The sequence below is a fragment of the Tupaia chinensis genome, unplaced genomic scaffold (genome assembly GCF_000334495.1).
Source record: "Tupaia chinensis unplaced genomic scaffold, TupChi_1.0 Scaffold000489_1, whole genome shotgun sequence".
Classification (NCBI taxonomy): Eukaryota; Metazoa; Chordata; class Mammalia; order Scandentia; family Tupaiidae; genus Tupaia; species Tupaia belangeri.
The window spans coordinates 2,100,935-2,128,238 of NW_006160001.1; the positions used below are offsets into that span (position 1 = coordinate 2,100,935).

Below are 27,304 nucleotides of genomic sequence, written 5' to 3' on the forward strand. Positions count from 1 at the left end.
AGCGTTCTAGGCAGAGGAGGCGAGGGCACAGAAACGCAGAGAGCCTAAGGCAGTCGTCCTTTCAGGTCTGAAGAGTAGCCAGGTAGCCGGCTAGTACATGGCCAGAGCCACAGTGGGGAAGGGAGAGATAAGAGGATGTGAGATGGCAAGGACCTGGGGACCTTCACAGAGGGCCTTGACGGTGAGTTTAACCCATTTTTAGAGGCCTATATTTCCTGCAAGTGAAGAGTGTTAATTTTTTTTTATTACATTATTTTCAAAGTGGAAGCCTGAAGCCTGAATTCGTATTAAGCATTCCATTAGCCTAGGAAAAAAAAATGCAAGCACCACCAGCTCAGTTATCAATACCAACTGACATGCATTATAGAATGCCTTTTCAAATGCTAACTTTTAAACTTCTTTCCCAGTTCCTTCAAGGGGACCAGATACTTGGAGAGAGTGGAAATCTGATGGGAAAAATTTAATCATCTATTGGAAGGTAAATATTTGACTTTTCATTGAACATTGAAATAACCTTGTTGTGCAAATCTACTTAACTTACATGTGGTACTTTGGCTATTAAGGAACCAAGATATCTCAGACAGGCTTACTTGGTAGTATTAATAGCTGAGAATCCAATCTAGTTCCCCCAAATCCCCAAATTTCTTGTTGCTTCTAATTCACCATAGTCACTTTAGTGAAGATTCTCTGTCCTCGATCTGAGCATTCTGCAGTTTAATTTTACAGTACCCATAAAGGACCTGAGTATTTCATGAAATCCATCTCCCTCACTTTAGTCAGAAACTACAAATTAGAATCCCAAGTGTTTGTTACATTTTCCTTATGACTGGGAAAATTAACATTTTTTGTATTTCACATGTCATTTGTTAGTCTTAAGGTCATTGAATTATATATCAGCCACAGTATTTTGCATGGGTTTGTAAAATGTTTAGATAAAACATAAATTATATTACATTTTACTAGTTTTTCTCAATTAGAGTAAACTTTTTTCTTCTGTTTTTAATATTTTATGAAAATTAAAAACATGAGTAATTGTTTTCTGTAATAGATTTTATAGCAGCAGTCATAAAAGAATTCCTTCAAATAGTGAATTTTATTATGGAAAGTAATACATAATTTCATCTTTACAAAAATTTGACATCAGTATAGCTTTAAGTAAAGTATATGTGCAAGTTTGGTATGAGTTTCATTGTTTTGAGATTGTCTGTGTTTGACCATTGCATCCACTCTTACTCTGGATTAGAATATCCCTTGGCTATTCTCCATTGCTTGTCAGATGTCCTAATGATACAGCACCAATTTTACAAATTACTTCAGAGAGACGATTTTTAATATTGTTCATACCAGACGAAAGTTTAATCGAGGACTAAAATTATAAGTGATTTAGATTCTAACTTCAGTGACTAGATTGATGGTGGTGCCATTTGCATACCCAAAGGGAGAGTATGTTTAGGTGAAAAATTGTTTAGAACATACTGAGTTTTTAGAACATGTGCCACTGTGAGGTCTGAGTGGTGGTTTGATGTGCTCTGGAACTCCGGGACGTCAGAGCTACAGGCATGTTTTTGAATAGCAAGCGAATGGGATTTGTCAGGGGAAGCATGCATGGTGAGAGTAGAGCTAGGAGTGGGGCCCAGGGTGGTGGCAGCACAAAAGGAACCGCAGTGGAAACTGGGAGAGTCAGCAGGGCCGAAGTGCCAGAGAACATAGTACTGCAGAAACTAGAAGAGCATACAATTCGGGGAGCGGTCGGCAGATCACATGAAGCTGTGGAGTCTTTAGGACTCAAACCTGTCCACTGGAGCAGGCCATGCAGTCCTCAGAGCCCCCTACTGGAGCAGAGTCTCCCATAGTGCTCTCACCAACATCCCCATGGTTGGTCCCATGGCCGCAGCAGTTGGGACAATTGTTTTTAAAAGCAGTTTTGTTATAGACATCAGAAGTTTGAATGTTCTTTCCATTTTATCCAATAAGTCCACTTTGGAAAATTTATATTTAAAGAATTAATGCTAACTGTGGAAAGAAAAACATGTAAAAAAGGTTCATCAAAGTATTATTTTAGTACCTATTGTAAAATTATAGGGAAACTGGGACCAGCAATTGGCATAATGCCTATGTCGCTGTACTCTCATGTAGTTGACCGCGATTCCAGTCCCAGACTCAGTGGCTTAAACTCACACCAGGCGCGTATGTGTGCGTGCCCAAGATCCTGAGAGGAGAATGGAGGAGAAGGGACTGCAGTGTGGCCATCCCCTCTGGGGGGTGATTTCTCTCTCTCTGTTTCTCTGTCTCTCTTTCTGGCTAGCGCACACATCATATAGCAAAAACCTTTCAAAAAAATTATAGGAAAACTTAAGTTTTGTTTATTTAATTAACATTCAAGTACACTGATAAAATATTATATAAAGCCTTTAAGGTATATATAATTAACCTAGACAAGTATATATTATAGAAAAGTGAAAAATATATAAAATTGTATGGTATGATTAAACAATGTTATTAATAATAAAACATCTGCACCAGAAAAACAACTTGAGAGAAATATCAATATGTCAGTATTTAAGAGATAGGAATATAAGAAAGATTTACTTGTTTTCTCTCAATTTTTGTTTATTTTCCAAATTTTCTGTAATAGGTGTGCACTACTTTAGAGAAAATGACAAATATTAAAAAAAATTCTGCCATAATCTTCTTACATTTGCTTTGTTGTTAAGTACATCAATGTTGCTGATACATTTTTTTTCTTTTTTGATTTTTTATATATGCATTCACCAGAGAGAAAGAGAGAGAGAGAGAGAAGGAAAGTGAGAGATCACACCCAGAGAGGATCGCCAAGCTACAGTCCCTTCTCTTCTACTTCCATCTCCGGATTTGGGGCATGCATACACTTGTGCCTGGTGGGCTTTTTCAAGCTGCTGGGTCTAGAATTCAAAAGCATGTAACCATGCAGTTGGCAATGTGAAATCCAGCCACGCTGACCTCTGCATCCACCACCTATTAACCCTACTGATCACTTCTTAAATTTTCTTCAGGTCTCAGCCTGGTGGGGCAGTCGGTACCATACTGAACTGCTGGGCTAGAAGCCACATGCTGACTGTGGTTGAAATCCTGACTTGGTCAGCCTGAAACACTCTGGGCTCATGCTTATATGTCCCAGGATGCTGAGGAGCCAAGAGGCTAGGGAAAGGGGTTTGCAGCCTGACACACCCTATCAGGGAGGATTTTCTGTCTTTCTCTTTTTCATTCATACGTATGCACACAAACGCTGTCATGAATTTAAAAATTTTTCTAAAAATTTTACTTCCAAGAAAATGTGAAGATAACTATTTTCTAATTGTTATTATTAATGTAGCATCCAGTTTAGATGGGATGACTTGGCTTAGTCATAATTGCTGTTTGCAAGTTTTTATAACAATTTATTTTTCTATGTCTCATAGCCTTTACCCATTAATGAAGCCAATGGGAAAATACTTTCCTATAATATATCATGTTCATCAGATGAGGAAACACAGTCTCTTTCAGAGATCCCTGATCCTCAACACAGAGCAGAAATACAACTTGATAAAAATGACTACATTATCAGTGTGGTGGCAAAAAATTCTGTTGGCTCATCACCACCTTCTAAAATAGCTAGCATGGAAATCCCAAATGGTGAGTACCTAAGAAATTTAGTATAAAATAATAAGAAATTAAAGTGTAAAATTTTGATGTCACTTGCTCTCATATAAAGACATCATTTTGGGGGGCATATGTGCCATTGTAAAACATACGTAAGGATTTAGTATCTAATACAGGTACACCTCACTTAATGATCACGCTACAGTCTTAGAATTAGGTATTTAAGCAAATTGGTCACTAAGTGAGGAGCTCAGAGGCAGATGTCTTAATGGTCTGTTGTGGTAACATAGAGTATGTAGTTTTCAATAGATACCATGCAACACCAGAATAGAATAATGTAATTGTATCTATCAAAAAGCATACATTAGGTAAGCGCCAGGAAATGACAAGACACACCACAATAATGTAAATCTAGCATAATCATTTTTTTAAAAAAAATCTGAATACTATCATGAGCACACCATAAAGTATAGATTTGTAAACAAAATACGTAGTCTTGTGTGATTGCAAATGCTTAGTGTAATGAATGCTAACCAACTGTAGGGATGAGACCAAGACTGAGAAAGGGAGTTCCCAAGACCCTCACAAATTGGGAAAGGGGATCTCCTGGGCTGGAGAGCTAGTCTAAGTCCAGCAGTCATGAAGTGAGGAGTGGCTGTATCCACTGAGAGAGCAGTAATCCGTGTGTACTCCGAGCACATATAGTGAGGGATACCATGGCGATTGTACCAGTTACTTTATTGCCTAATGTTGGAGTTGGTGGTGGATAGTACTTTTAGGTAGAATTATTGTAAGAGTTTACTCAAATATCACTTTACGTATGTATGTATTTCAGAGAGCATGAGTACTCACTGGACAAAGGGGGAAAGTGAGAAAGCAGTCCTCATGGGCGATGGCCATGCTCCAGTCCCTTCTCCATTTCTCCTTTTGGGGTTTTGGGCACACATCTACTTGTGCCCAGCATGTCTTTCAAGCTGCCAGGTTTGGGACTCAAATCATGCAGTCAGTCTTAGGGAATCCGGCTGTGTTGTCCCCTACTCCACCAACTGGTCTAGGTATCACTTTCAAATAATCTCTTTGAGAATTTATGCTATGTTAGCTAGGCTGTTTTGCAAGCTATAATGCAGGGAAAATATTTTAACTGGCAACTTTGCTGATAAGAAATTTTTTATGAATAGGAATTCTTTATTGATAAGAATCTTCCCAAAGTTTAAATTGTATCTTCAGTATAGGCTTAAAAAAAAAAAAACAAAAAACAGTAAGACCAGCCCATAGTCCCATAGTGTGGTGGTTAAGGCAGCTACATCTCACATGGCCAACCATACAGTTTGAGTCCTGGAGCCAGCAGCTTGAGAAACAAACCTGGCACATGTGTATGCATGCTGAAAATCCCAAAAGTAGAGAGATGGAGAAGAAAGGGTTGCAGCATGACCATTCCCCAAGGTGAGGTATATGTGTGCTTTTTTACTTTTTTTCTCTCTCTCTCTCTTGCCCTGTCTCTCTTAGTGAGTGAGTGAATGCTTGTGCCCTCTGGCAAATTGAAGGGAAAGAAAAGAAAAACTCTGGTGCATTATTTAAAATTATTTAGTGACTTCCTTTACGTTTTATTATGCTCTTCCTTACCTCTTCCTTGATAGCTTTTTGAGTCATGAATTTTAAATGGTCACTTCCACCTCTTTTAAACAACCCCTCTCAAGTCATTTCCCGTTCCCCCTTTTGCTTTCCTCCCCAAGTATGGGAGCAGTTTCCTATAACATCCCTTCTTAGAGGAAGGAAAATTTATCAGTTAGGATTCCCTAAGAACCTTTCCAACTTGTGTTTGAGGCAGTTTCTTATTGCTTATTGCGTAGCTGGTTCTTTCCGGGTCTGAATTAGGAGGGAAGAACGGGGAAAGCACAGTATATTTCAGAGAGACAGAGAACTGGCCAGATACCAGAGCAATGTACACTGGCGGCCCTCAGGGCAGTGGAGTGGCAGGGGTGGGAATGTGGGGTCAGGGCAGAGTGGGCTAGCCTCTTCATTCTTGCCTTGCAAAAAATAAAAAATGAAAAAAACCATGGTCTAGAGAGTAGTGGGAAAACATCCATAAGAAGACAACCTATTAATTTAGATCATATAAGGAGACTTCAAAAGGTCCACAGAATAATGGAATTAAAGTATGGATTTGTTTGGGCGCAAAAAAATTTTGAAGTCCATGCATAAATTTTTCATAATACACATTTTCCATGAACTGTTTGAAGACCCCCTCACGTGTTTCATTGCTCTGGTAATGATTGACATTAGTTTTGTTGTCTTTTAGTTCAAGAACCGTAGTCCTGCCTTTAATGTGCCCCTCAGAGCTGGTAATTTATAGAGCTAACAATGGTTAGTCACCCGCTTCTAGACAATTGTGGAAAAGCCATACAAATAGTCAGTCCTTGAGAATTTCCCGAGTTGGAGGCTCTGCAGCCTCAGCTCAGGTTCACATTTGTGGGTTTTTAACATGATGAGCCAAAAAGCTGTATGTCCAAAGTCTTCTGTATCCTGAGCCAAAATGTGGTCTTGTGTTCAGCAGTAGATACCTTATGAGTGCAAATTGTGTTAAAAAAAAAAAATCTTTCTATGGCTGTTTGCTGAACCTTTAACTATGAATCAATTCTAGAAATTGCATCTTTTCTCCTGGTACTGTGTGGAACTTCCCTCACCCTTTGGACCACAGTGCCCTGACTTGTACCGTGCTTCTTCCCCTCAGGCTCCACTGTTACTGAGGCTATTTGTAGGACAGGGAGACGACGTCACCACAGCCTCCACTCACTCCTGTCTACTTCCCCAGCCATCGGACCTGCCCCTTGGCGTCATATGGGTTGCTGTATAAACTTTCCCCCCTTGTGCCCACACTGGCTGTCCTACCTCACTAGCCTCACTGCATGTAGGCAGATGACCCCCTGCCACCTGGCTCCGAGTCAGCCAGAACCTCGGAGCCCTTGCTGTGGGGTAACAATCTGCTTTGAAACAGGAGCTGGTTCATGCATTCTTTCTGGATGTCTGTTGGGTGTCTGTTCTGTGTATTCTGTGCTTGGACGCCTGTCCTCATGGAGTTCGCTTTTGTAATGGAGATATAAGGTGGGCTTCAGATTGTTCTCTAGTGACCTTAACCAACCTGCCGCCTCCCTCCCTTACCCCATGTCATCATGCCTGGTGCCAGATTTCCTCTAGTGCCCTGTCCTTGTCCCATTCCCTGAGCCCCATCCTTCCTGGCCTTTGACCATGTCCTAGCCCTGGCGCATCACTGTCTAATCGCAGGTATCGTTTTTTATTATTTATTTTCAGCTATGGTGTTAATCTTTGTGTACAGGTGAGTACCATAACTGTTAAAATAAAAGTAACAGAGCAACACTTTTAACCTTTGCTAAAGGTTTATCTAGTTCGAGGACTGTTGTATTTTCATATATTGAGGTAATTCTTGCTCATTTTCATGAGGTTTGGCTTTTATTCTCATTTTTAATGCTAGTAAAATATCCTTTCTTTTGAAGATGATCTCAAAATAGAGCAGACTGTTGGAATGGGAAAGGGGATTCTCCTCACTTGGAACTATGACCCCAACATGACTTGTGACTATGTCATTAAATGGTGCAACTCCTCTCGGGCTGAACCTTGCCTTATGGACTGGAAAAAAGTTCCTGTAAACAGCACCGAGACTGTGATAGAATCAGGTAAGACGAATTAGTCTGGCAATTGCAGATCTTAGGAAATATTTTTTAGAAGCAGAGCATGTGAGTGAGTGCAATAGGGTGATCGTTCTTTAGCACTGGGCAGCTGTGAGCTGGCTTAACTTCTCTGGAAGGTGCTTTGTGGTAATATGTACATGAAAGGATTCAAACCCTTTGGCCTAGTGATTACTTGGCTGAGGAATATATCCAAAGAAATCATTTTAAAAACAGCACAAATACATACAAGAGGGTTCACCAAAGCATTATTTATAATTATGAAAAGTTGAAAACTATCCAAATAACAATTAGGGAAATCAGGAAATGTTGGTACATTTATAAAATGGAATGTTAAATAACATTGAAAATTGTCAAAGATTTAACAACATGGAGAAAATGGCCATGAAAAAAGAACTCTACAAAACTGTAAGCAGTTTGATGTTACTCATGGTCCTTTTGCCTAAAGGCCCAGGTTCCTGGGGGGGGAGGGAGAGACTGGCGTACGAGTCTCTCATGACTTGCACCCTTCACCATATACCCTGACGCAGGACTGGGAGGCATCCACATGACAGTGGGAGCAGTGTGGGTAGGGAGTCCTGATTGCTAACGAGCCTAGAGCCTGTGAGCCTGGGAGGGCGGGCTGCCCTTGATATGATGCAGGCTGAGAAATTTAACTCTGGAGGAGTGCTCAGTAACCTGCAGACTAAATAGCCTTGTCCTCTGGAATGAGATCCTGTATCCAGGGTCTTTGTTCCTTCTAAGCAGCTGATGGGAATCTGTGGTGCCTGTCCTCCAGGGGTTTCTAACCCTGTAGTCCGGTGGTGTTGAGGCTTCTGGAGCCTTTCCCTTCTCCTGGTTCCCTTTCTCATGTCAGTGAAGTGCAGGAGTGCAAGCAGCCTGCTGGTCACTTCTCTCCCTGGGGAGACATTCTACTTAGTTACTGTTTTCACCAGCAGATGCTGAGAATGATCCCCGTGCATTGGATTACCTCACCTGGGTTCAAGTTCCTTCCCAATTCTGCTTGTAATACAAATGGACTCCTTCCCATATATAATTGGCCAAAGCAGCCCCAGGCTTACCAGGTGCCCAGCTACACCCGCCCCCTTCTCATTCCTGCACCTTGCCTTGTGTTTGCTGGACATGGAACTGACCAAGTCTCCCACAGTTCCAGTCCATCCTTTCTCACCTGAGCTGACTGACAGTAGAGACTGGGGTAGAGCAGAGTAGATCTGGACAGTGAATCTAGGGATGCAAGTTTTACCCGAGACCTGTAGGATGTGGAAAAGTGGCCTGTGATGACTGAGGGATGAGAACTTATCAATTCAGATGAGCAATGGTCCTACAGAGGTTCAGAAAAGGCTCAGGAAGGATAGGCACGTTGCCCAGAGTAACAAAATTAGTATGTGATAGCACCAAGATCCAGATTCAGAGCTACTCAAAGCTTTGAGAAGCTAAGAATTTTCTCTTTTATTTACTGCTGAGCTCTAAGAAAGCATATAGTACATAGTAGGCACTTTTCTCATTCCTTTTTCATCTGGCCACCTATTCATCCAATTGTCTTCTCTCTTTAATGACCTCAACACACATTCCTAATGTTCTAACCCACTCAGGCTCTTTATTTTTTAAAGGTGTCGGAACCCTATAGAATACATAATCTTCATATAAACTAAGTACAGGCTTATGTACTATGTAAAAAACATGGCCTCAAGTATGCCTTTCTCCAAAGACAAAACACAGTTGCCTGAGTTTGAGTTTTCTATTAATATTTACTTAACTACTCACCATCACATAGCAGGCATTTCAGGAAAAATACTGCAAGAAAACAAGTCTATTCAGTTTTTTTCTGATTGTGTGACTTTACAGGTTAACCATCTCCTTTTAGAATCTGTAGAGGATTGGTGATCTTCGGGCAAGTAATTGGAGAACTAATGCTGTAACTACACTAGAATAATTCCATTCCACAACTTAAATCAATCCCGTATGTAGCAACTTCTTCCCAGACCACCACTAATGCGCTATTTGCTCTTCGGGGCCCTGTAACCTGTCACTTAGAGTGGATTTTTCTGATCTTCTTGGACTTATTTGGGCCTCATTGGAGGTTCCACGACATCTGATGCATACCTGTAGTACAGTTCACATGGCGATGGTCACCCTTGTCCATCTCTTTCCCAACACTGTCAGCTTCTCCAAGCCTTGTGCTTCTCTGTGTTCCCCACATTCCACGGTCTGCATTGTATTGAGCTGTTTTGATCAAAGTTAAAGTTCTTCGGTTGTTTCTTGTGGGTTAACTCACCCAGAGACACTTAATGGCAGTGCTGTAAAGAGGAACAGACTTGTATCCATCCCCTATTTCCTTTAGCAGAGAAGCCTCAAAAGTAAGGTGGAACTTTTTATTCTGCCTCTTGGAGCAAGGGAAGAGCAGTGGTTTTTTTCCCTCAACCTAGAATAACACTTGTAGGAAAGTGATTTAGAGAGGCATGACGTGGAACTGAAATGGGTCACTGAACTCACCCTGAATCAAATCCGAGAAGTCAGCCTTGCTTGATTTTTAAGGAACAAAATGTAAGCCGTGATCACCTTTTTTTTTTTTTTTTCACTTTAAGGCAAAGTCATCTTGTAACACTGAACTTTTCATTACAGTAGAAGTTAATTTGTTATATGTTTATCAGTTGGGAAAATACAGATGTATGTTTATACAGTAAATCATTTATATAAAATTAGTTTCAGAAATTTCAGGGTACATTAATATAAATGTAATATTTCTAAAGTAGATATGTTTGATAATATATATTTATGAAAATTTACTGATTTTGTTCATACTATAGATCAGTTTCGGCCAGGCGTAAGATACAATTTTTTCCTGTATGGGTGCAGAAATCAAGGATATCAATTATTACGCTCCGTAATTGGGTATATAGAAGAATTGGGTAAGTTTTGTTTTTTTAAGTTCAAGATAACATAAAAAATTGTAAGTTGACAATAATAGTAAAATTGAGTTCTAAAGATAGGCTGAATTAAGATGTTTAATTCAGGAAAGAAAAATAATTTGTATAATAAATTTAAAATTGTTTGATTACTTATTGTTCTAGCCCATTCTAGAACAGAAACTCTTTAAGTCTGGGTAATTTATAAAAATAGAGGTTTATTTAGCTCACAATTTGGAGGCCTAAAGATAATGGGGACACATCTGGGAGGATCTTCTTGCTGGTGGATAATGTGGCAGAGGGCCTCACATGTCAATAGGCAAGAACCAGAAGCAGAACAAAGCACATGTGTGTTTGTCTGCATGTCCCTCTGCTCTGGTCTCACACTTCTTACAAACCTACCAGGATTTAGGGTGGTCCTACTCTGAGGTCTGATCACTTTCTCAAGGCCTCATCTTTGAATATTACAGTCAGATTAAGTTTCTGGTTAATTTCTTTACAGTACAACCAAGTTCCAACACATGAACTTCTGGGGGATGTATTTAAGCATAGCACTTATTCCATTTATTAGATGTCTATATTTCAGAATTATGCTATTGCCATTGAGAAAGTTAATTCTTAATTTGAATGTCAATAATAGTTAATTTGCACTTATACATGCTTTAAAGACTCTTAGGACTGTCAATAGAGGAGAAATATACATGATATCTATTTAAGTAGCCGCATAAGATTTTGTGTAGATTGCTTCCTTAGGCGAGTGTTTTGTCTAAAAATTGCATTGCAGGTTCTGCCTCAGTTCTTAAAAATATTTTCTGCAGTTATTAGTATGTAAGTTTCACTGAAGAAGAGTTTGTATGATTCTCTCTCTTTTGCAGCTCCAATTGTTGCTCCAAATTTTACTGTTGAGGATACTTCTGCAGACTCAATACTAGTGAAGTGGGAAGATATTCCAGTGGAAGAGCTTAGAGGCTTTTTAAGAGGATACTTATTTTATTTTGAAAAAGGAGAGAGAGACACCTTTAAGATGAGAGATTTGGATTCAGGTAAGTAAATTGCTAGCGTGAGAGTGTTTTCTTAAAAGTGTTTCATTAACCACAAGGGAAGAGAAAAGGAAAAAAGTCCTGTGGAATAGTTCAGTATTGGTTTCTGAAACTGTCTGAAAAACAGGGAAATGAAAATGCAGTCCTTTCATAAATATGACAGTTTAATATTTTAGTATGTGATGGGACCAGCAGATGGCTTAATGGTTACATCGCTGGACTCCCACGTGGTCAGCCGTGCTTTGAATCTCGGACCCGCTGGCTTAAAACTCAGATTAGATACGTATGTACACGCCCAAAATCCTGAGAGGAGACTGGTGGAGAAGGGGTTGTGGTGTGGCCATCCCCCTGGGTGGTGATTTTTCACTTTCTATCACTCTGTTTCTGTCTCTCCGTCAAACAGATGCATCCTATAGCAAAAATCTCTCTTGCTTATAAAAAAAAAAAAAGGATTTTAGTATGTGATGAATGGAATGTGTGGTCTTTTATAAATCATTTATTCTGAAATATTTTATTATTTCTATAGGGCACAGACCATCTCTTATCCTTGCATGACAATAACATAGTATCTTATGAAGTTCACTTAAAAATAAAAAATATTTTTGTGTTTATATTAACGGAGGAGAGAAACTCAAGAATCCAAAAAATGGTAGTCATGGCTTTAAAGGATTGGCAAACTTAATTAACTTCCTTAGGGATGTGTCCATCTATTAAATCTTAAAAAGCACAAACAGCCCTTGACAACTGATAAGTATGTGTTCAAAGACCTTAGCGAATCCATGGATTTAGAAATATAGAACTACTTATTCATATTTCTGTATTTCCTCTAAATTTAATTTCTGGCAGGTGTCAGATGTTCCTTATCCATAGCCACATAACACACATGTATCATTTTTTCATTTTGAGAGTTTTCATTTCCCTTGATGACCTCGCCACAAACCTTTAATTATTTAATGCCTGTCTGACAAGTAGAGAACAGCAGGGCTGCCCCCGGATCCATCTGGACACCGTCCAAATCCCCTCCCAGAGCAGCTGCATTCGATGTACCCTCCTCCAGGGCAGAGTTCTACGTTTCTTGAGGCTTGGTGTTGTCTGTGGGTGAGGGAATCATAAATATCACCACAAGCATCCAGAGGCAAGTGTAATTTCCCTCAGATGCACAGAAATTTTACACTTGAGCCAGTTAATATCCTAGATTCTGGATTACCAGTTAGAAGTGATGGACTGGTCATAAAAGTTAGAGCAAAGGAGGAAAACCAAAGGAACAAACACACCTTTAAAGCCATAAAAAGAAAGAGAAGGGGCAGAACAGTACTAAAAAAAGAGGTTTTGGAGATATGGGGGTGGAAGTGCGGCAGATGCCTAAAAAGAGTGGAGAGTGGCAAGACCTCAGGAGAACAGTTGGGGATCTTTGAGAAGCAGTCATCCATCAAGACCAGGTGTTGGAGTTAAGTGGTTAGGAAGAACCTGGGCTGAATAGAGAGGATTGATTGAAGAAACATTCCCAGAAATGAGGGACCTGAATATAGAGTAAAAGGATTGGGACCAGTAGTTGGCATAATGGCTATGTTGCTGGACTCCCATGTAGTCAACTGTGGTTCGAGTCCTGGACCCGGTGGCTTAAACTCATGCTGGATGCGTGTGCATGCATGCCCAAGATCCCAGGAAGAGAGTGGAGGAAAAGGGATTGTGGTGTGGCCATTCTCCCTGGGGGGTGATTTCTTGCTTTCTGTCTCTCTATTTCTCTCTGTCTTTCTGGTGAACGCATGAGTCCTATAGCAAAAAACCTCTCAAAAAAAAAAATACAAATAGAGTAAAAGGATCTATGGAGTATACAGTAAAATAAATAAATAAAGATCTGTGTGAAGGTATGTCATCATGAATTGTCATAGCTCCTGGGTATAAAGAAAGAGCCCTAGAGATGATCAGAGAGTAACGGGCCATGTGGAAGGTGTCAGGAATAAGAACAACAGCAGACTTCCCAGCAACTCTGCAGATACTGGAAGGCTCACAGCAGCATGCTCAAGATACCGAGTGAAAATGATTTCAACCTAAAATTCTAGTCTATCAGGATGAGAGTAGAAGGAAGACAGTTTGAGTCATGCAAGGCTCCCCCTCATTTTTATTTTATTTTAAAAATGTATTTATTTTACATTCATTCAATGAGCGTCATTGCAGCATACAAAATGTGATTTCCCATCCAGAATACACTATATATTGACTTAATCATACATGTCATTATCAACAAATAATTTTTCTCCCCTTATTTCTTACCCTGTCATTTCTCATCCTTCTCCCACATTGTCTCTGGTATCTACAGTTGCTTTCCATTACTTTTTATTCCCCTCCACATTTTATTGATTCACAAACTAAATTAACTACTTTCAATAGCAAGTGCAACTGATACATACATATCTATGAACACATGTCTGACTTTAGGCATGAAATTCTGAGTAAAATGAATATAATAAAAAGTAGCAGTAGCACCTAGCTGAGGCTCTGTAGCTTTACTGCAGCCATTAAATAGGTATTTTTAAATATATTTTTTAATTTCAAGAAAAGCAGTTTTAGCTTTAATAAATCAAAATAAAAAAATGTTAATGAGGCCCTGCCCAGGAAGGAGGCAGGGACAGAGGAAATGAGAATTAGGTGAGGAACTGTTATTTGGCATCGTGTGACCACATGGGAAAATTGTACCAAGTACTCACTAGGGGATGTGGGAAGAATTAGGAACTGGTACTTAGAAAATGAAACAAGGGGGAAGAAAGCAAGTAGAACAGCAGGGAAACAAGAAAGAAAACATGAGCATTATCAAGCAATAGCAGTAACTCAAATAATGCGTGTGGTTAAAGTAATGTAGATATGAGCTCATTAGATGCTCTGGTGTTTCCATGTGAACGACACAGCAGGGGAGTGGGGTGGTGGTAGGGCAAAGGTGTAAAATCTCCCTGTGCCTTCAGGACATAAATAGATAATGTCTAAAATTTATAGTCAAGAACTAGAAGTCTAAGTTTGTTATTTTAAAATAGGAGATAAATTCTCAAATGAATAACCTGGTCTAAAGTGGTTCTAGGGAGTAAGAGGAAAGACTGATAGGGAGCTACTACTCTTTGTTATTAGCTACTAATGTTATTTAATTTTTTTTTAACTGTCATATTATTTTACAATTTTTTTTTTTTGGAGAGGTTTTTGCTTATAGAGCACATGCACTCACCGGACAGAGAGATAGAAAGTGAGAAATCATCCCCTAGGGGGTATGGCCATGCCTCATTCCGTTCTCCTCCATTGTCCTCTTGGGATCTTGGGCATGCACGCACAGGTGCCTGGTGTGAGTTTAAGCCACCGGGTCCGGGACTCGAACCATGGTCAACTACATGGGAGTCCAGCGACATAGCCATTATGCTACTTGCTGGTCCCTATTTTACAAACATTTTAAATGCTTGAGACAGTACTTCACATTTTCTTTTGAAGTGATTCAAAGACTTCCTTGCTATTTTTCATTGGAGAATTCTCATGAGACTTAACCTTTTCTAAGTGGTTTGAAGTCTTTGCTGTTGATTTTCACTCTTGCTTTGCTCAGTCCTCTGACTCACGAGCAGGCCCAGCCCAGGTGGGTTTTGGCTGTAGTAGTTTTTATGCCCATAGAAAACAGCAAAGGAAGTGACTTTCCTGATTGCCTGCTATGTGCCAGGCATTATTTTAGAGACCGTGAATGAAAACTTTACACAATCTTGTGGGGCAAGTTGTAATATTCTGTTTCATAGTTAAAGAAACTCAAAAGTTCAGAGTGGGTTTTAACAGAGTTTCTGCTTGATAGAGGCAGAACTTGAATGTGACTCTGGCTAGCTCCACAGTCCTTGGTTGGGGGTGGCCAGCAGTCAGACTCACTTATAGGGGATGGTTGTTGAGACAGGTGTAAGTAACCATGTTTAAATGGGGTAGAGATTACTTAAAATATTCTTCACTTTAAATATAGGTCGTTCTGACGTAAAGGTTAAAAATATTACTGACATATCCCAGAAGACACTGAGAATTGCTGATCTTCAGGGTAAAACAAGTTACCATTTGGTCTTGAGAGCCTACACGGATGGCGGAATTGGCCCAGAGAAGAGCATGTATGTGGTGACAAAGGAAAATTGTAAGTTAAATACTGCCACTGGGAAGCTTTCAAACATGTAAATGTATTGTGTTCCTAGTGATTTTTGGTTTATGTAGGAAGCTCCCCCACCTTTGTTTAGAATTTCACTTTTCATCGCATTTTTATGACTGGTGGAGAGCAGTGTTAAAAGGCCATAAGATGACTTCGTGTTTATTCCTGTCGGTTATTCTAAGCTATTTTCAAATCGGGAGTTTATTAATTAGGGATACCTCTAAAGTTGAGAAGTCTAAATTCATGCTGAACTTATCTAACAGTCAACCAATTTAATGTTTTTTGCCCCAGTTATTCTGTGATATTTAACCAAGCAAAGGAAAAACTGAAAGAAATCCTATAAGGAATTTTGCAAAACACAGCACTCATGAATTTGAGATGGAAATAGAAAAAAGAGAAGTGTTGGGTTTGACTTTTAGCAGCAAATAATTTTGAACTGTGATTACAGGCGTGTATCCCTGAGTTAGAGTTCACATGTGATTCTTACATAAAGAACCATGAGGATATGGTACTTGTTAAGGCAGTTATTCTTAACTGGGGCTGGCGGAGGGATTTTGTCCCACAGGAAACACTTAGCAATGCCTAGTGGCATTTTGGTTGTCATAACTGAGCAGTCCTACTGGTATCTACTGGTTAAAGGCCAAAGGTGTTGCTAAACTTCTGCAGTGAACAGGCTAGCCCTGCTCCCTCCAAGCCCGATAGAAGTGCTACCTGGCATACAATGTCAGTAGTGGTAAGATTGAGAAACTTCTCTCTAAAGGAGTTAAACATTAGTAAAATACTTACTTGAAGGTTACACTGGATTGTCGGGAAAGTTATGATGCATTTTTGCATGGAAAATCGGTCATAATTTTCCTGATGACCTAATATTTTAATAGGTTTTTTTGTGTCCTTGGAGCAGTTAGGATTTCTTTTCCATCAGATAATTTACCATCTTAAATATCTTCTAATGTGCATTGATTCTATACTTCAAACTACAAACAGTCATCATAATATTTATAACGTTTCCTTTTCAGCTGTGGGATTAATTATTGCCATTCTCATCCCAGTGGCTGTGGCTGTGATTGTTGGTGTGGTTACAAGTATCCTTTGCTATCGGAAACGAGAATGGTAATGGTACCTGTATTTCCTCTTGTTGTTTTGTTAAGGGTATGATTATTCAGTTTATGTATTAACAGATTAGATACATCTTTTTAGTTGTAACGGGTTAGTAAAATATGTTTGTTTTAGACAGAATTAATGTCGACTTTAATACTAGGCAAGAACATGTTATTTAAAAGTTTTAAAACTAATAGAGTAAAAAGTATATGTTTTCCATTTTATGAATAATTTAATACTAGTTTTATTAATTAAATAAATAATAATTGTGTCTATAATTATCTGTAAGATAAAATATAATGATTTATATTTCCCTTGCCCTGGTGACCTATTCAGAAAATCAGGGTTTTTTGGGGAGGAGGGGAAGAGGTTTTTGCTATAGGGCGCGAGTGCTCACCAGAAAGACAGAGAGACAGAAAGTGAGAAATCACCCCCCGGGGGGTTGGCCACACCACAGTCCCTTCTCCTCCATTCTCCTCTTGGGATCTTGGACAAGCATGCACATGCGCCCGGCCTGAGTTTAAGCCACTGGATCCGGGATGCGAACCACAGTCGACTACATGGGAGTCCAGCAACGTAGCCATTACACCAACTGCTGGTTCTGAAAATATGGTAATTTTGATAATTTACTCAGCAAATAAGAATGACCCTCTTCACATAAAGGTATAATGGGGAATAAAATAAGCAAGGAAGATTTACAGAATAGTGAGGAAAGAGGGATATGAGACCATAAACACTCAAAAAATATGTGCTTTCAGAGGGTGAGTGGGTAGTAGGAAAGAAGGGGACCAGGTGCCACAGGAGACTAATAGAACTATCTCACAAGAGGTACTCAGTCAAGGCTGTTTTGTGGGAGAATCCCAGAAGGTAAGAAGAGGAAAACAAATGCTCTAGGGAGAATGGCTTCTGTGAGGACCCTGAGATTGGAAGAGCTTGACCTTGTGTAGGAAGGAGAGGAGCTGTGCAGGTGGGTGAAGCAAGAGAGAATGGTGAGGTGACATAGGCAGGGTTTGGTGGGAGAGAGCACCTGCTGTAGGCCAGCTGCAACCCCATAAGGAGTGGTATGGATGGCAATGTTCATAAGTAGACAGATCCTCACTGGCCTTGAAAATGCCTTCATTTTTGACACAGTCTAGCAATCCTGGCTTGTAAGTTAAAGTAGTAATAGTTGTAGAATCATAGAATAGCCTATTTGGAAGCTGTCTTCTTATTACCCAAAATCACATTTTAAAAACACCTACTTCAATACCAAAAAAAAAGTTAAGAGAGTTTAGAAATTAGAATGTTTCAGAGTCACATAAATTATTTCTTTTAATTTTTAAAATTTATTTTCTACATTCACTGTGTATCATTGCAGCATACCAAATGCATTTTCCCATCATAAATAATACTGCCTATCAGTCCAGTCAAAGACATTACCACATACGTTATAATCAACAGATTTCTCCCAGTTTGGGTCCCTTAAATGTTTTGATTCTTTCTTCTTCCCCTTGATTCTTTCCCTCTTACCTCCCCCATTTCCCATCCTCCTCCTGCACTGTCTCCAGTAACATCATTGCTCTCCATCTTTTATACCTTCAGTTTTTGCACAGAGTGCTGACATTTGGTATATATCAAATAGGGACACACAGTGCCTCTCTTTCATAGTCTGGCTTGCTTCACTTAGCAGTAAATCTTCCATATTTGTCCACTTTCTATCAAATGCCAAGAGTCACATAAATTTTTACAAGAATCTCAATAAAAATACTTTTTCGGGGCCAGCAGGTGGTGTGGTGATTAAGGTGTTGGACACTCCCACATGGCTGACCATGGTTCAAGTCCTGGACCTGGTTGCATCATTTCTCACTTTCTCTCTCTCTCTCTTCCCCCCTACCCCCCAGTTTCTCTCTGGTTAAATGAAAATAAATGAATGAATAAATAAAATTAAATCAACAATCATTTAAAAAATACTTTTTTATAGCTGTAAATATGGAAATAGGATATGACACCAAACAGATCTCATTTTTGTTTGTGGTTAGTTTAGGCTCAATATTATTAGCCTTTTTTTAAAAAAAAAAAATTGTTTTTCTTGAGTTTACTACAGGGCACATACATGGACCAGAGAGTGACAGATATTGAAGATAGGAAAAGTAAGAAATCACCCCCAGAGGGGTTGGCCACACAGAAATCCATTCTCCACTCTCCTCTTGTGATTTGGGGCATACAAATGCATACTCCTGGCATAATTTTTAGCCTGCTGGTCTGGGACTCCAGTCGCTCAGTCAGCCGTGTGGGATCCAGGCTTAAATTCGATGCCACCTGCTGACCCTAGCCTTTCTTTTTCTTAGCACAACAAGTAATTTACTCATAATACACAGTTATCACTGTTATTGCTCATTGTTTTTTAAGCACTTCCATAAAGAAGTTACATAACACTTCAGATGTTCCTTGAATAGTCTAGATGTTATGAGTAGTAGAGAACTACATATGCAAATATGTTCCATAAATAATTGATAATGCTTAATCTAGTTGGCATTTTGATATTTTTGTTATACAATTTGTATTTTACATTGGTCTTGATATCACAATCACCATTTTAATTCTTTTTTTTCCATTTTCATGAATACATAAGGTTGTATGGTTCTGGAAATGGAATTACTATTTATAGTGTCACATTGGGACCTCACAGTGTGTTATATAGTGAATAAGTACGCACTAATGGTCTTCCATTCTTAACTCAAGTGTTTGTTAAGGTATTCATATCAAATGTCAAAATAAGCCTGATGACTTATTAACTTACCTAGTTGATAATATTATTATTAAATTTGTTTATTCTTTATTCAAAGGATTAAAGAAACCTTCTATCCTGACATTCCAAATCCAGAAAATTGTAAAGCATTACAGTTTCAAAAGAGTGTCTGTGAGGTAATTCTTTATTTTCTTACGTTCATCTTTGAAGTACTTCTTAGTACTTCTTAGGCTTCTTTTCCTAGTCTTTTGTGGAAAGTTTTCAAGATGCAAATGTCATCCTAAGTAAAAAAAAAAAAAAAAATACTGAGAAAATAGCATGCTTTAGCAGCACTGAATGTCTGATATTATTAAGCTGTTTTTACCATGTTTTTTACCACCCTACTGTCAATAGAAGGAAAATATTGATATGGAGGGGGAAAAGTGGCTTTGCTGTAGTGTGCATTACAGAGTAGTAGAAGCAGATGTTTACAAGCAGATGTGAAAAGAAAAATAGAAAACAAATGTTCCTTTTTGTAGGAACAGCATTGCAGTAGCATTTGACACTATCTTTAATCACTATTTATTACATTTTTTTTTCTAGGGAAGTAGTGCTCTTAAAACATTGGAAATGAATCCTTGTACCCCAAATAATGTTGAGGTTCTGGAAACCCGATCAACAGTTCCTAAAATAGAAGATACAGAAATAATTTCCCCAGTAGCTGAACGTCCTGAAGAGAGCTCTGATGCAGAGCCTGAAAACCATGTGGTTGTATCCTACTGTCCGCCAATCATTGAGGAAGAAATACCAAACCCGATAGTGGACGAAGCTGGCACCGCTTCACAAGTCATTTACATTGACATTCAGTCAATGTATCAGCCTCAAGCCAAACAAGAGGAAGAATCAGAAATCGACCCTGTAGTGGGGGGAGGCTATAAGCCGCAAATGCACCTCCCCATTAATTCTGCTATAGAAGATATAGCTGCAGAAGATGACTTAGATAAAACTGCAGGTTACAGACCTCAGGCAAATGTAAATACTTGGCATCTAGTCTCCCCAGACTCTCCTAGATCCACAGACAGCAACAGTGAAATTGTCTCTTTCGGAAGCCCATGCTCCATTAATTCCCGACAATTTTTGATTCCTCCTAAGGATGAAGACTCTCCTAAAGCTAGTGGAGGCGGGTGGTCCTTTACAAACTTTTTTCAGAACAAACCAAATGATTAACAGTGTCACTGTCACTTCAGTCCGCCATCTCAATAAGCTCTTACTCCTAGTGTTGCTGCGTCAGCACTGGGCGTTCCTGGAGGGATCCTGTGAAGTATTGTTAGTGAGGTGAACTTCACTACGTGCAAGTTACACTAAAAGTGTTAATGTGCTTTTAATATAGTATAAAAGCCAAAGTACAGTGACTCAGAATCCTCAGTTCACAAAACTCAAGATTTGGAGCTATTTGTGATCAAGCCCAAGAATTCTCACGTGTTCTACCTTCAAGAAGCATTTCAAGGCTAAAATCACTTGGTACCTACATGCAAAACAAATCCCACAGCAACTATTTTCTGTCCTGTTGTTAATGGTTTTCTCATATGTATACTTTATGAATTGCAGCTGGGTTCACAGGCAAGGGAGAAAAATGTCAAAGTAACCAATGATGTTTATTTATCGACATTTACTCCATTCTAGATGAAAACCAAGCACAGATTTTAAAACTTAAAAGGTTATTCTCCATCCACAGAATTTTAAAATGAATATAATTTTCAATGTAGTGACAGCTATTTAGTGTTTTGTTTGATAAAGTATGCTGATTTCTGTGCCTACTGTATAGTGGTTATCAAACAGTTGTCTCAGGGGTACAAACTTGGAAAACAAGTGTGACACTGACCAGCCCAAATCAGTATGGTGTTTTCCTGTTCTCGTAGGTTTTTCAGACCTTTGTATTATTTTTTTAACTTTCATGCTACCTTTCATTATTGCAGTTGATTGCCCTCATATTTGAAATTTAAATCTCCAAGACTGTAGATCTGAGTTCTAAAAATCCATTTTATTTTCTGATACAGTGTCAGCTTTTCCTGAGCAAACTCAATATTTGTCAGCATAAATTCCAATAATTTACTATGCGAGATGACTACTAAGCAATATCTCATGGCACTAGCCGTCCATAGAGTTCTGATTCAGTTTTCGTTCCTCCTAAGAAGACCATTTCATTGAGCCCGGTCACCAGGGCAGTGATGTTCTTTGGCCTCCTGTCAGGTGTTCCTCCAGCTCACGAGTCTCAGCACTTCTTCCCTCTTAAATGAACATCAGTCCAGACTATCTGGTTCAGTCCTCAGTTTTTAAATATAACGCTAAAAAGAGAATGCTGCTTACAGGAACATTTACTCAAGGGCTATTTCATATTAAATGTCATAAAATCCATTCAAATCAGTGAGCATCTGATATTACAGGTGCAGCAGTTGTTTGCTGAGCTGGACAGTATCCTCTGCCTACCCTTGTTTCTCTGAGAATGAATGTGGTTCTTGGAAAAGCAGAATGAGACACTACAAAGTGCATCTTCTGTTTTCCCTCCACTTGGGTTGTCTCTATATTTTGTCTTTTCATAGATAAGGCAAAAGTACTTGAAAATTGGAAATATCTGAGTAAGTTAAGATGTGCATTTTTAAATCATCCGAGCTTCTATAATGTATTTGCAAATAGTGGATTAATGTTTTTTCCCAGCTTCTTATCGTTTATAAAACCATGTTGTGGAAAAAAGAATCAGGAAGAGAAGGGACACAATCAGTTGAGGAGCTGTGTGTGTAAGTCCTAATTTCAACTGCTAGAATTCAGTTAGATTTCTGATATATGGATAAGTGAAAGACAATGCAATGAGTTATGTACACACATAGTATATTAAAGCTACATACTTGCTCATAGAAATTTTCAATATGGAAAAATATATCAAACCAGAGCCATCACTCAGCAGTTTTCTCTTGCCTTCTGTTTTATCCTCTGCTCCTTCCCTTATCTCCCACCTAAGACATGCAGACCTGAGGCTGCCTTCTGTCTGTGCCAAAGCTTGTCATTACCACACTCCACCTGCCCTCACCTCCTGCTTTGTTTCCCTTTGAAACCTATCGATCCCATACTCTCTCTTTAGGACAAGGATAAATGTTGGTTAAAGTAAGTGTATTGGTCTAAACTACTGTAACCTGAGGTAACAGGAACGAGTCAGAAGAGCTTAGTTGGTCTCTGTCGTCGATATATACACATTTCAACTGTGACCATTTAGATTCAGTGCCCTTTCTAACGTTTGTAATGCTCATCTGTTTGGCTAATAGTGAATTTCACCAGGGCTCTTGAATCCTTTCATTCTAAGACTTGGCAACTTTTCCTGTATGAGAAAAGTTCAGAGTGCTGCTTGTCTCTCCCCAGTTCTGGAGTTCTGTACACAAGGATCACAAAGTTAATGAGAATAATTGGTAATACTCTACTAGTCTGGGCAAGCTCCTTAATAACTTGTCATATGCTAGAGAATGTGGTTTAGGTCTGAGGCCAAAGCAAGTTTCCCTCTTTTCCCATTGAATTGAAGACAGCCAGACCTTTGTGCAGATCAAGGTTATTATTACATTTCAATCCCATCACCACCTGTGCATGAAAGAGAGCTTCAGCACAGAGGGAAGGGAGAGAATAAACTCTCTTTGTCACATACTCAGTTGTCTGAGACACTAGTAAATGAACCTTGTTTGTATGCAGGGAACATATCCACATGCGCGGTCTAGGGATTGTGCTTGCTCCAGTCAGATTAGCTGCTTCTCCTCTGAGGAGGGGTAATTAAGGACTAATTAGAGAGGGACGCTAAATTTGTTTCTTCCAGGCCTTCTGGCTAGAAAAGTAATTGGGAAATTCCTCTGTTCCTCAACAAAAGCCCAAATCATTGGTTAGAAAATTTGAAATGTCTAAACTGGAATTATGTTCCATTATGCCTGCTGAATTGCATCTAGGACATGTTTTCATCTCTTTTGAAAGCCAATTTCAAATCAAGCTTGTGAGAAATGAACATTCTGGGGGTCAACCTGACTGTATCTTTAGAAGCTATTTTAAATACTATTTAATCTAAAAAATTTTCCTGAAGACTTAGCTAGGCTTTTGGCATTAGAAAGAGCTTGTGGATTATGTATTGCATGGATTAACACACATGTGAAATCTAGTCACCCGTTTGTCGAACCCGTAAAGCCCTGGTGACCTGTAGAGATGATGACCGTGTGTATCTGGATAGTTGAATTTGGGTTTATGTGCTTATGTGATAGAGGTGCTTTGTTCCTGCAGCTTAGAAACAGAAGCAACCATTCACTGACAAGTTTAAGGGAGGAAGTAACAGCCTCATTTTCCATACCAGCATTACTTTCACGGCTCATGGATCTCTGAAGGATTGCATTTAAATCTAACACTATTTGCAGTCTGTGGTAAAAACTCACATTCTCAAAACTTCACATATGTTGTGTTGGAAATTAGTCTCGTGACTCTTAAATTGCCTTTAATACCGTCCATATTTAAAGAAGAACACTGTCTTTTCTGTATGTGAATAATTAAATGTAGGATAGTGAAGGAATTTGAAATCAGTTTCATGGTATTTTGAAATTAAAATACTCCTGAACATGGCACTATTCAAAAAAATGTTATCTCAAGGTTCTCCACTGCTCAGGCACATAATGTGATAAAACATTTTTGTTTGTTTAATATATTAATCTTCTGTTCTTTATTTTGAACTGTGTTAAAATTTATATACCTTTTATAAAAGGGCTTTTTTCTTATTCTGAAAGTGTAGAATTGGGTATCTTAAGAGTAAAATGTGGGATCATTGGTCACAATTGGTGAATAGTCAAAGTTCCATGACTTAATTATTTTACTGACTGAGTCTCATTCCAGAATGTTGCAGATTCAATGGAATTTTTCAAGAGCAGTATATAACAAAATTTAGCTTATGTAGATCTGATGTTGTGGACTCAGAGATTCAAATCTACTATAGAAGTGGCTCCATACTTTGAGTGAAAACTTAGAAAAACCTGATGCATACACATCAGTATATTTCTTATTTCTCCATAATGTTGAGCGTTCATAGTTTCCTTTTATTTGATGAGTGCACAATTTGGAATATGTTTGCATCAACCAACATACATGTGGCAAAACCATATGTTGATGTGTGAACTTAATTGGTTAATATCAGAACTCATTCTCTTGGTGAAATATTTCTCCAAAGCATTTATTTTCAACTGTAAATAAAACAAACAAAAAAGACAACTTTGCCAGAGTGCACTTGCTCTTGCCAGAAAGGGACACAGGGAGGAAGGGAGGGGGAGGGAGAGAGACAGACTCCCCTCCCCTCATGGGGGAAGGTTATATCACAACCCTTCTCCTCCATTTCTCCTCCTCTCAAGATTGTGGGCACATATGCACATGCACCTGGCATGTTTTTTCCATGCTACTGGGTTCAGGACTTCAAATGTTCAATTGGCTGTGTGGGAACCAGCTGTCTTAACCATCACACCATAGGCTGACCCTAAACTGGTATTTTCTGCTGAAACAAAATTTTATGGTATCATGCCCACCTTCTCTTTCATACCCAGAAAGAAAATTTTTCTCAGAAGAAAATTATTTGTGGCTAAACTTAATAAGACATTCATTCATCTTTTAGACATACCTTAGAATCTTATTGGATATCACTCTTCTTTAGTTTATTGATATCTTCATGTGTTACATATCCAGGCTATTAATAATAATGAAACCTCTTATTTCATGTGAGTGGCTAGATTTTTAGTATTTTCAGTTAGTGTTTTTGTCTTAACTATTACACGATCATATTCATGCTAATTATAATACAAAAGAACTATTTTTAATGCCAGTAGAAAGGATTAAGAACAATATTTACTTAATTGGCTGATATGTTTAAACTTTTGTATATATGGTATTTCAAAGGTTGTAATTTGATCTAAAATATATCCAAATTCTTGGGATATTGGGATCTGACAGGGTTTTATTATTTGTAACCATGAGTGCTTGTTTCTCCCTATATTAAAAATGTTAATATTTTGGGATAACTCTCCAAGTTTTAAAAAAAAGATTACCTACAAAGACAAATTCTAACTGTGTGAAGTTTTTATGGAAATTTAAAGTAGTGTTTTAAGAGGGAAAGCCTCTGAAAGTTTTTGTGGGTAAGTGTTAAGCTAAAGAACCATAAAAACAATAAATGTAAAAGTGCTTTCTTATATAAGTAAACTGTAACTGATTGAACATTAAGCATATACAAAGTGGTAATAACTTATATTACTTCTTGGTTGCTGAAAAGAATACTCTAAAAACTACAAGATCTGATTAGGAAAAAAAATGAGTGTCTAATCAATAAGGAACATGGTTTTTTATTACATTCATGTGTATCTTCTCACATTATATTTGTAGTATCCAATCAACTTAAAAAAAAAAAAGAACTTTATGCTACACGTAGACCTAAAATACTTTGTTCACCTAATTGAATGGCTCACTTAAATTTATTCAATTTCCTTATACTTTCCATTAGAATGATTCCATTTCACGTGGAAATGACCTTGATATTTTTCCTAAGCATTCCAATGGTGATGGTAATACAATTTGCATTAAAACAATTGATTATAGAAAAGAACATGGAATAATGGTTTTCATAGCTTTTCTAAAAGCATTCTTCCCCTAGTTCGATTCCAAATACTTATGATTATTTTTTCTAATATATTATGAGCTAGTTGTTCCTTCTATTTCATTTGTTCCAACATAATATTTACGAAGAATGCGAATAGCATGGTGAATAGCTGAAAACACAAAAAGAAAACCCCTTCAGTTTGGTATTGTGGAACAGTAGGTATTGTGTGATACCCTGGGATTTGTTATATCTTATTATTTTCTCAAAAAGGAGCATGGCTTTTTCTTAAATACATTCAGTTTCATTACCTGAAAAAGACTGGCCTGGACAAAAAGATAGATATCCTCAATTTGAGGTAGTACTGCCTTCAAGGTATGTTCAAAAGTAAAACAAATCATTTAAAAATACAGATTATTTAAAGTACCCAACTTCTCCTGTAGGAACGTCTTTACTTTTTCTTTCATTGCTGAACATAAGTCAAGGTCCTTATAACACTAGGAAATTACTATTTTTGCTTTCAAAATTGCATTATAGTGAATTACTGTTTACAAAATACACATACTGTGAACAGATATAAGTTTTTGTCTTTTATAAGATTGTTTGTAGAATGAGTGTTTTTTTTTAAAGGGGTGTTTTATGTTAAATATATTCAATTTTTTATAAATACTAGTAACTACTAATTTTTGTTTGGTCAGATGCATGTAAATGTAGCTGAAAGAGATAGGGAGAAACTGCAGATCCAAACTTTCCTTTTTTATTTCTTGAAATGTTACCACTATAGACTGTTTTCCTTAACCTGAATGACCGGCTTTTATGTATTGCACCTAAAATCATGTTTCATTGAATAAGGAGACATTCAAATAAACATATACAGGATGTAAACTATAGATTGAAATGTATTGGTGTGATTCAGTGAGATTCACAGAATTCTGATTTTAATATAGATTTTAAAAAGCTCCATTCACAGAGATGACACCTAATGTAATTCCCAATTTGTCAAAATTTGGATATTGCTGTTAGAATGGGAAATCTGGACATTTTATATAATCATAGAATTTCACAATTTAGTTTCCATATCTTTTGGAAAACATGGTTATAGCAAGAACATAGAATATAAGTAACCTGTAACCTATTACTAAGACACCATAAATATAAAACTAGTATGCTTGGCTGTTAACTCTAAAGATGTTACTTATGTCTGTTTTTAAAACATGCATGTATTTAACAATTTTATCATAGTATTGTCATGGGAAAAAATAAATATATTTTCTTACACTGACATATTTGGACATTATTGTGTGTGTGTGTGTGTGTTTTCCCCTCTTGTCATAAGCACTTAGGAAAAGTTGCTTCTTGGGACCAGCAGTTAGCATAATGGCTATGTCACTGGACTCTCGTGTAGTCGACCATGGTTTGAGTCCCGTACCCGATGGCT

The 27,304-nt window shown here is 38.1% G+C and overlaps 1 protein-coding gene across 3 annotated transcripts in view; it reads left to right on the plus strand.

The window, feature by feature from the left end:
• Positions 1–27,148, plus strand: part of LIFR (LIF receptor subunit alpha) — an 86,756-nt gene extending 59,608 nt beyond the window's left edge. For all 3 annotated transcript variants that reach the window (XM_027774875.1, XM_006156306.3, XM_006156307.3), the window contains exons 12-20: positions 408–478; positions 3,438–3,651; positions 7,131–7,310; positions 10,130–10,231; positions 11,104–11,271; positions 15,245–15,406; positions 16,435–16,528; positions 19,342–19,420; positions 19,827–27,148. In XM_027774875.1, coding sequence (XP_027630676.1) covers positions 408–478; positions 3,438–3,651; positions 7,131–7,310; positions 10,130–10,231; positions 11,104–11,271; positions 15,245–15,406; positions 16,435–16,528; positions 19,342–19,420; positions 19,827–20,450 — 1,694 coding nt within the window. In that variant the 3' untranslated portion in view covers positions 20,451–27,148. The remainder of the gene's footprint in view (positions 1–407; positions 479–3,437; positions 3,652–7,130; positions 7,311–10,129; positions 10,232–11,103; positions 11,272–15,244; positions 15,407–16,434; positions 16,529–19,341; positions 19,421–19,826) is intronic.
• Positions 27,149–27,304: the final 156 nt, after the last annotated feature.